The 13,177-nt window shown below is 31.1% G+C and overlaps 1 protein-coding gene across 1 annotated transcript; it reads left to right on the top strand.

Moving 5' to 3' along the window:
* Positions 1 to 3,360: 3,360 nt before the first annotated feature.
* On the top strand, positions 3,361 to 9,092 carry LOC107439680 (uncharacterized). The gene is made up of 3 exons (XM_043052167.3): positions 3,361 to 3,664; positions 6,702 to 6,941; positions 8,249 to 9,092. The coding sequence occupies exons 1-3, from the start codon at positions 3,386 to 3,388 to the stop codon at positions 8,876 to 8,878; spliced, it is 1,149 nt and encodes a 382-aa protein (XP_042908101.2). The 5' UTR covers positions 3,361 to 3,385; the 3' UTR covers positions 8,879 to 9,092.
* The last annotated feature ends 4,085 nt before the right edge of the window (positions 9,093 to 13,177 follow it).

Here is a 13,177-nt window from a genome sequence, read left to right as displayed (position 1 = left end):
CTCAACAGCTTTTATTTTGCTTGTCGCTTGTCAAATATCCATTCAATGATGCATCGTCGATATGTAATTTCATTCGTCTTTTTCTATTTGTTTATAAACCATATGTTCATTGTAATTAAAAAGTAAAAAAAAGATTTTTGTGTAAATTAATAGAAAATTATATCGTTTAGAAACCGATGAATTTTGTTAGACAGTAAGGAAGAAATGCAAAAATTTTAACCAAAACGTAAAAATGTGCAAAATGGGAAAAAAAATTAGGATCATTTTAATATATTTTTAAATTTTTTTTTATCCAAAACCATAATGTCTTTTATCATTTTTAATTAAAATCTAGAAATAAATAGAAATAATTAGCCTTAATATTTATTTTTAGACAAAAATGGTATAAATATTTGTTTTCACAAATCCATATTTGAGCAAGGAACTAGTGAAACTGCTTTTTAAATATGCAAAATCACTATTGAGGAAAATGGTTGTACGAAACATCAAAATCTACTTTACTGCCGGTTTAAATGTTAGGGTATTTCTGATAATTAACTTTCAACTTCTCTCTGTTTCTTCCAGCAATCAAACGCTTCGATGTTTTTAATTGCGCCTTCCTGAGACGTGGTTCGTCAGATTGATTGGCAACCCATTTTTTCATTTTTAAAATAATTCTAAAAGAAAATATTAATTGATTTCGCTGCACTATTGAAGATAAATTTGCTAAAAAAAAAGACAGAAAAAGGGTGAGAGGGATACCCAATTAAAGTATAAAATTGATTGAAACAAACTTTAAGGTAAAAACTTTAAAATAATAAGTCAAAATGGAAAAGCGCTAAAAGCAGCTAAAATCAAATTTGTCTTATGTAAACAATTTAAATAAAAAAGTGAGAAACCAAAAACAAACAAATCGAAATTCTAAAGAAATGCATGTTAGCAAAACCAGCACTTCATCAGGGGACAAACTGTCTGCTAACACAAGGGAGCCTTTCTGTAGTCAGTGTTTAAACAGTAGTTTTTTTCTGTAGTTTGTGTTATGTCTTTAAAATTTTTATGTCTTTAATTTAGAAGATCTAAAGCCATCCTTCATGCTGAACACACTAATTTTAGATTGTTATACGCAATTAATAAATGAAGAGTGTGATTTACTGCGCAAATCAAAAGAACATGTTATGCTGTAATCGCTTCATTTTGCTTAAATGAGGTCCCGCAGTGGACTGATCATTAAGACACGGTTCCCAGCAGATCACCGAAGTCAAGCATCACTGGCTGCGGTCAGTGTGCGGGTGGCTGACCACTTGGATCAGTCTGCGTAGGGACCGAGGGTGGGCGATATTGGCCCTCGATAAACTGTGCTACCACAAAGTGCTCGACTTCGCGCACAGGTCGTCGGGCTACCGAAGCGGGGGTGCCATCCCCTCCGCAGAGGATCAAAATTGTGATGGCATGTCTTCGGATCATCCTCCGGGATGTTTCCCAGACCGTCGCCAATAGCCCATTGTGCAGCTCTTGTGCGACGTAAATTAACAACAACAACAATTTGCTTAAATGAGAGAGTTCGGCAGAATTAAAAAAAATCAAAAATCTAAAGCGATGCTGAAGGTCACGTGTTCATGCCCTAAAGAACGTTTAGTCGCTGTGAGCACCCTAAAGATTACGGAGTCACCCTCGAATTATTCTTATTTATTACGTATGTAAAATTTATAAACTTGCGTGCCTGCAAAAAGATTGGTGGTCGAATTGCCGATACTGAAATGTGAGCCGTGGTGGCTCAGTATACAGAGCGGTTGCCTTCCACTGAGGTGAACCGGGTTCGAATCCCAGTAATGGCTTGCTGATACAAATTCTGCATCCGAACAAAGTGCTGACGTAAAATATCCTCAGTGGTTGACGGATCATAAGTTAGAGTCCCTTAGCCGTCAGGCTAACCGTTGGAAGTTTTCGCTGTTCTCATCTCCATGTAGCGCAAATGCGAGTTAGTTCCATCAAAAATTCCTCCGCGAAGGCAAATTTCTCCCAATACTTCGTCCAAGAATTCCCCTGTCTTTTGGATAGGGTTCAAAATTACAAGGCTACGGAGTTGAACATTAGTAGTCGTAGACCCAAAATTGGGTCGGTTGTTCAGCTACGGTTATAAAATAAAATAAGATATTGGGGTTCAAAGGGCAGTGATGGATCAAGTATCGTAGGTTCGTGTCTGTAGTCCAAAAGTCATTGGAGAAACGTTGAGCTTTAGGAGCAAATAACAGGTCACGTTCAGTCAATGACAGACAGAGCGAATTACAGACAACTTCTTTCCGAATTTTCGAAATTCCTAGACGAACTGTCTATTAAAACCTTATGATTTCAAAAAATTTATAACACAAAGCACAAAAGGATTCTGAAATAGAAGATCAACAAGAACTAAACCTGCTTTCTCGACGCTTCAGGGCATTCGACAAAAGGTCCAGATTTAGCAACTCTCATGTAGAATCTCCAACATTCCCATATGTATATTTTGCACAAACTTTGAAGAAAACGGATTTTACTCTGTGACAAACTACTTTGCCCAACAGCATATAAACGCACAGAAAAGCTCTAAATCTTTTACGGGCTTCAGTGGCTGTTATTTGAGTTCCGCAGTTCCCAAAGAACACCAAAACCAAGCATCACTGGCTGCAGTCAGTACGTGGGTGAGTGACCACTATGATCAGCCTGCTTAGGGATCGAGATATGTGGTATCGGTCCTCGTTAAATTGTTATGCCATAAAATGCTCGACTTTACTATCAGATCATCGAGCTACCAAAGTGGGGGAGTCTTAGCCTCTGCAGAGGATCAAAATCGTGACGGCATGCATTCGGATCATTCTCAGGAATGCCTCACAGACCGTCGTCAATATCTCATTCTGCTGCTCTAGTGCGACGTTTAATAAAGTACTACTACCACTATAATTTGCAAATCTCGCTGAAATAATTTCCATGTAGGTAGGTATTTTATTTACGTCGCACTAGAGCTGCACAATGGTCTATTGGTGATGGTCTGGGAAACATCCCTGAGGATGATCCGAAGACATGCCATCGCAATTTTGATCCTCTGCAGGGGGGATGGCCCCCCTGTTTTGGTAGCCCGATTATCTGAGCTCAAAGTCGAGCACTTTACGGTAGAATAGTTTAACGAGGACCAATACCTCACACCCTCGGATCCTTCTCTCTTATCCAAGTGGTCACCCACCAGCACAATGACAGCAGCCAGTGAGCTTGACTTCGGTGATCTGCTGGGAACCGTGTCTTTGCGATCAGTTCACTGCGGGAATGAAATACTTTCCATGAAAATGCGTTGCAAAGTTTTCGTTAACCATGAAAATAACGTGAATAATTGAATAGCGTGACGTAAGCATTGAAGATATAAATAAATAAAAATCGAATGCAGTCTTGGTCCTCTCGTCAACCCTACCCCATTTTGAGCTCTTACATTTGTTGTGGTTCACTCATTTGTCTGACTATTAATTTTACTTTAACCCTTAAAATCTCAGTAATGGAGAATAACGTAAACTGTGATAATGAACAGGAAAGCTTGCAGCATTCCGTGATGGAGAAGAACATGAATATCCACAGTGGCCGGATAATGTCTCCAAAATCTTCACTGGATAAAAATGTTGACCATGGAAAGGACATTACTCAGATGACCGGCGCAGATTTAAGGGTTTGTGTTATTATTCACTTTATCAATATCTGATTATCTTTTGCACTCAGAAAGATTTAAGTAATGAAGTAAATATTTTCCTTTTGTCTTGTTGAACTTAATTTTTGTATTGCGGGCAAAATTGAATGTTTGTCAATTGGAAGAAATCTTCAGACTTCCAAAATCTTAAATCTTCTTATATCCAAAGATTGAAGAACAAAGCAAAATGCTCTGATAAATTTTCAGTAAAACAGATGATAGTTATTTGATGATTTTATTTGAAATTTATATCCTAATTTTAAGTAATTTGAAACACTATGTTTGGAAATTAAGTAAAACTTCCTAACTTTCATTACTGGGGTATTGAAATTATAAAAATATATTCTCGAATGACACTTTAATTATTAAGACGCATTTTAGTTCTTAATATTTCTTAAATAAATTAAAAAAAACATTAGCAAATTTAGGTTTTGCTAATCATAAGTTTTAAATACAGAAACATTGATCAGGTGTGTTAAGTTGTGAATATTAAGTCTGTTTCCAGGGTGGTCACAAACGGGAAAAATTTTAAGAAGTCAAGAAATATTGTAGAAACATAGTTTCTCCTAATTCATATTTGTCAAAATATGTAAATTAAACTATTAATTTGCTCTAGTCTAGACTAATTCTGTTTTAGTTTTCCAGTTTTTATTTTATCAGATATATTCATTGCAAACTAGTTTTTATATTTATTAGCATGTTTTTTTTCTTTAGTTCACTGGATCATTGGCTATGTTCAAATTTAGATATGTATATAATTTTTCAATTTAATTTTAAAGATCCTAACTATGCATGAATTATTTCTCCATGTATTTTTCATAAAATATTACCAAAATTTTGAAGTAATTTTAACATTTTTCTAGGCAGTAATTAAAATATGCTTATTTGTAATTAAAATATGTTATAGCGTTCTACATACATTTTGTCAGATTTTTATTAAATCTGACAATTTTGATGCCTTAAAATGAATGCGATGTGAGCTGCTTAATTAGGGGATGTAATTAGGGGGGTATTATGATCTAGAGTCCGATATATTTGATAACTTTTGATAATGCATTATGAATTTTACTTTCAAAGCTAAGTAGTTATGAGCAAATATCAAATTTTCTGCCATTATTTATAGCTCTAGTTTGGGAAGGTAAAAATCAGAATTTAAATTTTTGGTATTTATATAAACTAATTATCTTAGCATCTAAAATAAGAATAAAAATCATGCATCAATAAAGAATCTTTTAAGCGCATTTTCAGTAAACATTTTTACTTGTAAACGGCTTATCTTAATTATTTACTATCTGTCCTTACGTTGTATCCTAATTTGTTGCACTCTTAGTAAACTTTTATCAAAGTGGTAGTTATATTTTTGCAAGACTTAAAAATTTAATGGTATTTTAGATAACAATCACAAACTGTTTGAATATAGTAATGTAGCATATTTTAAAACATTAAGAGGTTTAGAATTAATCTTATTTAGTTGTACCGTTTTAGGACACTATTATTTGTGATATAACGGCAAAAATAGACGTATTAGCACAATTTAAAATGAGTTTTTTCATTTGTTGAAGAATTAAAAATATCGAATATTACTTTAATTTTATTTAAATGCTTACCACAAAAGATGCTCTCTTTAGAATATTTTACTTCAGCTTTATCATAGTCATAATAAGCTAAGGTAAATATTAAACTGCAATGTTTTTTTTTTTTAAATAGTGTTTGATTTAAATTTAATGCAATTGGATATCCGAACAGCAAATATAGTTACACACAATAATTCTATAGTTTGAAATCAAAGGGCAACAGCTTAAAGTAAATTTAAAAAAATAATCCGAAAAGCACATTTAGTGCACACTAAAATAAGACTTAACAGGTTCACTAATCTAAAGAAAAATCTACTCTCTGCCTTAAACAAACCACAGTAATCTTTTGTTCCAAATTTTATTTTATAGCAGCCGTTGAACAGCCGACCCAATTTTTTGGTTTACGACTAATGTTCTACTCCGTAGCCTTCTAATTTTGAACCCAATTCAGAAGACAAGGGAACTCCTGGATAAAGTATTGGGAGAAATTTGCTTTTGTGGAGGACTTTTTGATGGAGCTGACCCGCATTTGCGTTACATGGAGAGGAAGACCATGAGAACCTCCCATGGTTAGCCTGACGGCAAGGGGACTCTAACCCATGATACGTCTATCACTGAGGATATTTCACATCAGCATTGTGGTCGGTGCAAGCCGGATGCGGAATTTGTTCTTAATTGTTATTTTTTTCAGCTAGGTTAGCATATGATAGTTTGGTTTTTGTTCCATTTATTACGTAACATAGCTGCAATAGTTTCTAGCGCCATTTAACTGTAAAAAAGATAGTTAAAGAAAAGATGATCGATTTGCTGCAAGCAACACGTGATGCAAAAGTGAACCATATCGTATTTCTTGAACTTCGTTGCACCGAACTTGAAAGCAATTTATGAATCTATTTTAAAACTTTACTGTAAATAAGGTTCAATTTACTACCATATTAAGGTTGTAGCAAATTTGCTCCGTATTATGGTATAAGATGCCGAGATTATGGTTCCATGTAGAACACTTTAGTAATTTTTTTTCACTGTAAGCACTTTTGCATGCCTGCCAACTTTTAATCCCTTCCATTATCATTTTTCCCAGTGGTATTAAAATGGAATTAAAACTTCAATTTTAAGCAAACAAATACGTTGTATTTGAAAAAAATTAAATTGACAACCATGATAGTAACGCATATTAATATATAAGCTTAATTTTTGTAAGAATAGTGGTGATCAAAATCATTTAAAAATTAAATTTATAAAAGAAAAAATAGTATATATTTACAACCACTTTAAATATAAAAATAAAATCTCCCGCAAAATCCGGGAGAGTTGGCAGGTATGCTTTTGGAATTAAGCACCAGATTTAAAAATAAATCGTTGATTATGTACTGGAACATTTTCTTGCAATCTGTTCATAAAATTTCAATCTTTGTGAAAATTATAATTTTTCATTATTTTCGCAGTCTCATTTTGTTTCTTCTGGTGTGGAGTTTTCTTCAAAGATGAAAGAGAACTTCAAATGCTGCGTGTTTATTGCTCCTAGCAAAGGAACTGAAAATTTAGATACAGTTGTTCAAATGATGACCCATTTTAGTGGATACAAGATGCATAGAACTGTGGGTTGTTCTAAGCAAATTTGTCACTTGTACGTGAAGTACGAAGCTGAATATATTGCCATTGCTGTTCGCGATGTGTTTCGAAGTGTAAGTACTAAAATAATGAATTTTATGTTTTAATTTAATCTTAAATTGAGGCTCTTTTAGTATTAACCATCCCAATCCGCCTTAAACTTTTCAAATCTATGCGCATTTTTTACCTCGAGGGATTCCAATAAAAAAGCAAACTATTTTGTTTTATGAAATCTTAACCTTTTGCATCTATTGTCTAGTTTAAAGGGAATTCTGATTAGACGTGTTCTTAAATTTTAATAAAACTGAAATGTTTTGGTGTATCAAAGCTATTATGCTATTTTGCATTACAGAATGCATAAAAATTTCAAAATGTAGTTTAAATTTTGAATCTAGTTGAGGAAAGTTTCCTCGTCAGTAAAGTCATGATATTAATCTATGTTGATTGGACAACTCCAGTAATAAGCCTCAGATTGATTCTGTGAAAGTTCCAGTTTTGCTAAAACCTGATCTCTTGCCATTATAAGATTTGTGTTGATATTATATTGGTTATCTTCTGTATATAATTAAAATTGCAAGGTAATGGACTTCACAATAAGTCACACATTCAGTTTAAATTGCTTGTACCCTGTTAATTTTAAATTTGTTTCTCCAAACACACAGTAAAGAATGATTTTAAATGACATTAATCTTATTCTAAAGAGTTGTCAATGTCTTTACATTGTTTTCAGACTTCCGTATTGTTATAAACATTTTTAAGACGTAATGTTGGTTGAGGTTAAACCTGCTTAAGATTTTCTAATTTTAAAATTAATCTATTTGCCCCAGTAGAGTTTTTAAGAATCTAAATTGTTAGTCTCAAATTAGCAACCGCTTTTTGGAAAACCTTAACTTTTCTTTTTCGGTTCTAGGCTTTATGATTTAAGCGAATCTTCATTTTTCTTCATATCATTATATTGAAACTTCTTACTGAATCGTGCTGTGGTGAGTAAAAAGATTTAATGAAACCATGGTAATCCGGAGGGGAGAAGCGTGGAGATAAAGGAGAATTTCATAACTTTGAGACGTTTGTTTTATTTAAAAAAAGAAAATAACTAGAGCATTACTGATTTTTAAACTTATCTTGTTGTAAAACAGTTCATTGTGCTACCAGATCTTATAAGGATAATCGCCATAGCTTGTTACAGGTACGCTAGAGTTCGATCTTTGACAGGTTTCTTCACTTAGACTTTTTAAATTTATTTAATTTGTAGGTAATAAAGTTAACAGTAAAAGTACTGAATTCTGTATACGGGTACTGTTTTACCGTAAATTTTCAAGAACATTTTGATGTATGATGAAGTTAATAAATTTGATGGTATATTTAAATTTTTCCCTTCCAGAAACACTATCATGCGGAGATTGTAGATGATATGTTACGCCTTTGGTTTGCCTTTGAAAAAGGTTCCGGACAAGCAGAGTGCCCGACCATTGCCTGGTTAACGAATGCAAATGGCAAGTACATAACTTCAGAATCTGCAAGCACGGTGCTAAGCAAGTATGGAAATCCGGATATAAAGGATATTGTAGACACGACTGTAAAAGTTTCTTTCAACAGTCTAGCAGAAGCGTTTGGAGCCTGCATTGCTCTTGGACCGTGGTACTATAATAACATGTTGAAGGATCCAAACTATCATTCCATCAAGATCGAACTCACGTATCACACTTCCAAAGTTATGCGCATGTGCAATATGACTAATGTAGCAAGAGAGTTCGATTACTTTGTACAAAACGATCCTAACGTTTATTCCCAAAAGAATGTCTCTTCACATTTTGAAAAAGCCAAACCGGACCAGCCAATTAAAGTGAAGGAGATTGAACCAGGCAAGCCAGCTAAAGTTGTTTTAAATAGCAGTTATAAACGTCCAAACAGAATGGAACAAAAGAACAGAAATGGTGGCAGGATCTTTAAGAGAAATAATGGAAATACACAATTTACACATCACAAGAACATGTCACAAACTTCATTTTAAGCCTTTATTTTAATTCTATGAATTGAACAACTGATATGATCAAATCATGTCTATGGTATACATTTATTAATTTTTGTACTCTTGACCTTGTTATGACAAGTTTTATTTAATCTAAAACTAATTTTTTTAAACTTCCAATATAGTTGAAGATGTAACTGTTAACAAGCTTTATATATTTTATTGGTTTTAGTCTTAATAAAATTATTTACACAAATTCAATTTGTCTTTTCTGGAATTATAAAACAGATGTTACTAATTCGTGTTACTTAAATTAGAGTTGGACATATAAGAGGCCTTAGGAAATCAATGTAAACTTGTTTAGTCCGAAAGCATGAAATTCGTAGTTTCAATGAAGGTACAAGCTATCTGTACTGTTGAAAAACAAAGTTTTATTGGTTAAAAAGCCTCTACCCTCGCCACCTTAGATTTTGGGTTAAAGTTTTAACGCGCATTTTCCGGTTTATTTTTATTTATTTTTAAATTGATTCTATAGTGTTAGACAGCACTGCCTTTCCAAAAAGGTAAAAATGGCTTCATTAATTTAGGAGAAATAGAGCTTGATAGGTTTTAAAACTTCCATGGGTTTTTCTTAACTTTAAAGCAATAAACTAATGAATTTTGTGGTTTTGAATAAATAATTTAAAACTAGATTAGCTTCTTAGTTTTTGCCCTTTTTTAAATTAAATTTTATAACAGCGTAATTTGATTTGAATGACGTTTAAATATTCTTTTAATGTTAATTGCATAAAAAATTTTTATCAAATCTAAAACATGCAACTGTATACTATTTAGCTACCTATCAAAAATTGTTGATTGCAGAATTTTAAAGTTAAAAGAATTTATGTAGTATCTAAAGTACCGTATGCTTTATACTTCAAATTGCGATTAGGTGGCGGCATTGTATTTTACTTGCCCCAAAAGATACTGTTTATTTGTAAAAAATTAAATAGCATTAAAAACATATTTAGAATTCTCCGTTCCCACCCTTTCGACAGGCTGAACCAGATTATAATAGTTTTTTTTCTGTAATCTGATAAAAAAAAAAAAAAAATCTAACCTAAATGTTTGCGTTAGTCAAATATTTTATCAATTGTTAAAGAAATTTAATGTGTATTTTTAAAAGAGTTTAAAGCTACGATGTGAAATGTGAGAAAAGGTACAATCTTCAAGCAGCTCTTTCTTCTATTTTTCTAGTACTGTAAAAATTTTCGCTAGAACTTAAAATGGGTCTGAAATTTCGATATGGTTTTTAATCACTAATTAAATGGTATAAACTTCTTTCTTAATGTGTTTGAAAAAAGATATGAAGATAATATACAATATCGACCTGTCTGAATAGAATAAGTGTTACTAGTTTTTCTCAATTGTAACAAATTATAGTTGAAGTTTTCAAATGATAATTTTAAATTATGCTTTGTTTCGAGTTTCTGATTGTTTTACCACAAATATTGGTTAACTTCAAAACTTAATTTTAATACTTGTGATAGATGTTAATGTTCACAATACGATCACTGAAGTCGAAAGAGTACAATTTAGGTTGTACTGTGTAAAATAACTGAAAAAAAGTAATTAGCGTTGTCCTAGATTTTTGAAAAATTTGAAGTATCCTGTCTTCTAATAAGTTGCAAATAATTCTATAATGCGCTATGGAGGAATTTAAGCCTTATAAATGAGGACTATTTACTTATTTAAATGCTTTCGTTTAGTTTGAAAAGTTTCCCGGGACCTATAACATAGTTTTTAAAAACTTATTAATAGATACTAATTCCTGTTGAATAACTCTAATTAGTATCAATATTAAAAGAAACTAATAAAAAACGAGGACCGTATAAGGTGAACTCAATAACAACTTAGCTTATAAATTTTTATAAAATAACTTATCTTATAATTAAAAAATTATACGAAATGCAAATTCCGTTTACATACTAAATTTATCTCCACCTATGGACGGATGTTTCCGAAAATATCCGTAATTTCTAAAGAAACTTTTTCCAATGGTTATTTGTGCTGTACTAGACAATGCTGCCATCTATCAATAGAAATTAAAAATAGAAAGGAATAGTGCTTTAGGATTTATATTCCAAAGGATTCAACTCTGCTGAATATTTAACGCTTTAAAATTATTGAACAAAAAGCAATGGTAATTCTAAACAATGCTATAAAACACTTTTAAAAAATACTTTTTCGGGAAACTTATTTTTTTTTTTTTTTTTTTAACTTCATTTTTTTAACACTAGAAAGACCGAAAATTAATATATACCTATATTGCCAAAAGTAGTCAAACTGACTAGATTGTGAATGCGTATATAAATTTGTTTCAAAGTAATTTTTAACATTTTTATATTTACAGTTATATAACAAGTTATTAGTAAATATTAACAGTAAAAAAAATTATATGTTGTACGAAAAGTCACAAAATTCTAAGAAATTGCTTCAATATATACATCATTGTTTTTCTAATTGAAATTAAAAGTAGTCAAAATGACTTCCTTAGGCAATCTAATGTTAAATAAGATGTTATTTTATAGGTATTGTTTCAAAATGTATATTTATATGAAATATACAATAGATTTTTATATAAAATTTTATCAAGATTAAATTAGTTAACGTTAGCTTCATTACCATATTATCAGTTATACTTAAAAATTTTTTTTTTATTAACAGACAACTTTTCAATAATTTAAGGACTTTTTTTATGCACATTTAGTCCATTTAAAATAACTTTGAACACATTTAGTCCACTTAAAATAACTTTGAAGAATGTGCTTAATACTGTACTAAAACAATATTTATAAGTATCATCAGATTTTTATAAGAATCAGAATGCATCATAAATGTGAAAAAAATTCTATTCAAATTGACAATTCATTGCATTTCAATAAATAGTACATAAAATCTGTGTACGCTTACTCACACACAAAATAACAGGAAAGATAAATAAGTTTAAACTGTTTATTATTATAATTATTTTTCTTTTTGTGTTGGATTTTTTCTACAAAATACAAATTATTTATTATGAAACGATTAACTAAGTTAAAGGCAAACTATTTTAATAAATGAAGGCAAACTTCTCGAATAACTGAGATTTAGTTAAATTTTATCTATCAAACGAATTTAAGAGACTCTTCTAACATAATTAGAGCATAAGAATAGAATAAAATTTAATTTACATAATAAGTTTGATATCTATAAATTCAATGATTTATTTTGAAATTTTTGTGTTTTCACAAGACTACTTTACCTTTTTACTTGGTTCCTCTTATAGGAGTTCTTTTCAATTATGTGTGTAATCACAATAGCATGCTTATAGCAAAGAATTTTATTATTGAATTTAAGTAATGAAGAAAGATAATCACTCTACTTTAGTTTTAAAATAATCCTGATAGATAGCAGCACAAGTCTTCCTTCACGCATCTCTTTCTCTTTTTTTTTTTTATTTATCTGATTTTGACTCGTGATTTCTTTGCTTAAGTTAATATTATGAGTTTTGAGTTATGTCTATTGACTATTTGATATGTTTATACAGTCTTTGCAATATTTTAGTTGCAAATAATAAATTAATTATACTTTGTTTTTGATTAATTGGAAACGGAATATCGGTTCAAAAGAGAATTTTTTCCCTTTTAAAAATTGTGTTTAAATCTTGCGAGTCGTTTAATATTAACATGGATTTTCTAAGCACTTACGCCGAGTAAAATAACAGCCACAGTTTAAGAGCCTTACACTTAAAACAAAGCTATAATTTTAAACTATCTGGGCTTTGGATCGGATAAATAACTTAAATATTTTAAGTTATTAAATTTTTTAAAAAATCGTCAATTGTGATATTTTTCCCCCAGAAAAAAATTATCAAAATCACTGCCTTATTCTCACATTTTCAAATTTTTGAGCATAGATAATACGGCATTGGAGTAAGTCTTAAGTATTAAACAATTATAGATAACAAACGCTTTTCATTTTCACTAAACTGTGATTTTTCTCTCCATATTTTCGTTTTGCGTCATTTTCAGAATTAACTTGGAGGTGGCTAAAGATCGACTTAACTTCACCTAATAGTCGTTAGTTTCAAACTTACAGCAGTAATAACATAATGTTCGTAAAAAAGCATTTCGTGTGACAAAGATGCCTTCGAAAAACAACTCTAAATGCCATTAAAAAGGCCTTATAGTAGTGTCAACCATTGTCCTGTATTCATCATGTTGAATTAATATACTCTTTTTTGTTACTCACCCCTTTGACTAGTTATTTATCATTTGAGTAGTTTTCATTTATTTCAAGAAAACGAGATAAATTTACTAA

This window comes from Parasteatoda tepidariorum, chromosome 2 (assembly GCF_982258835.1).
Source record: "Parasteatoda tepidariorum strain Cologne lab strain chromosome 2, Ptep-v5.0, whole genome shotgun sequence".
NCBI classification, from domain to species: domain Eukaryota; kingdom Metazoa; phylum Arthropoda; class Arachnida; order Araneae; family Theridiidae; genus Parasteatoda; species Parasteatoda tepidariorum.
The sequence above is the reverse complement of the archived record's forward strand: the minus strand, read 5'-3'. Positions and strand labels throughout refer to the sequence as shown.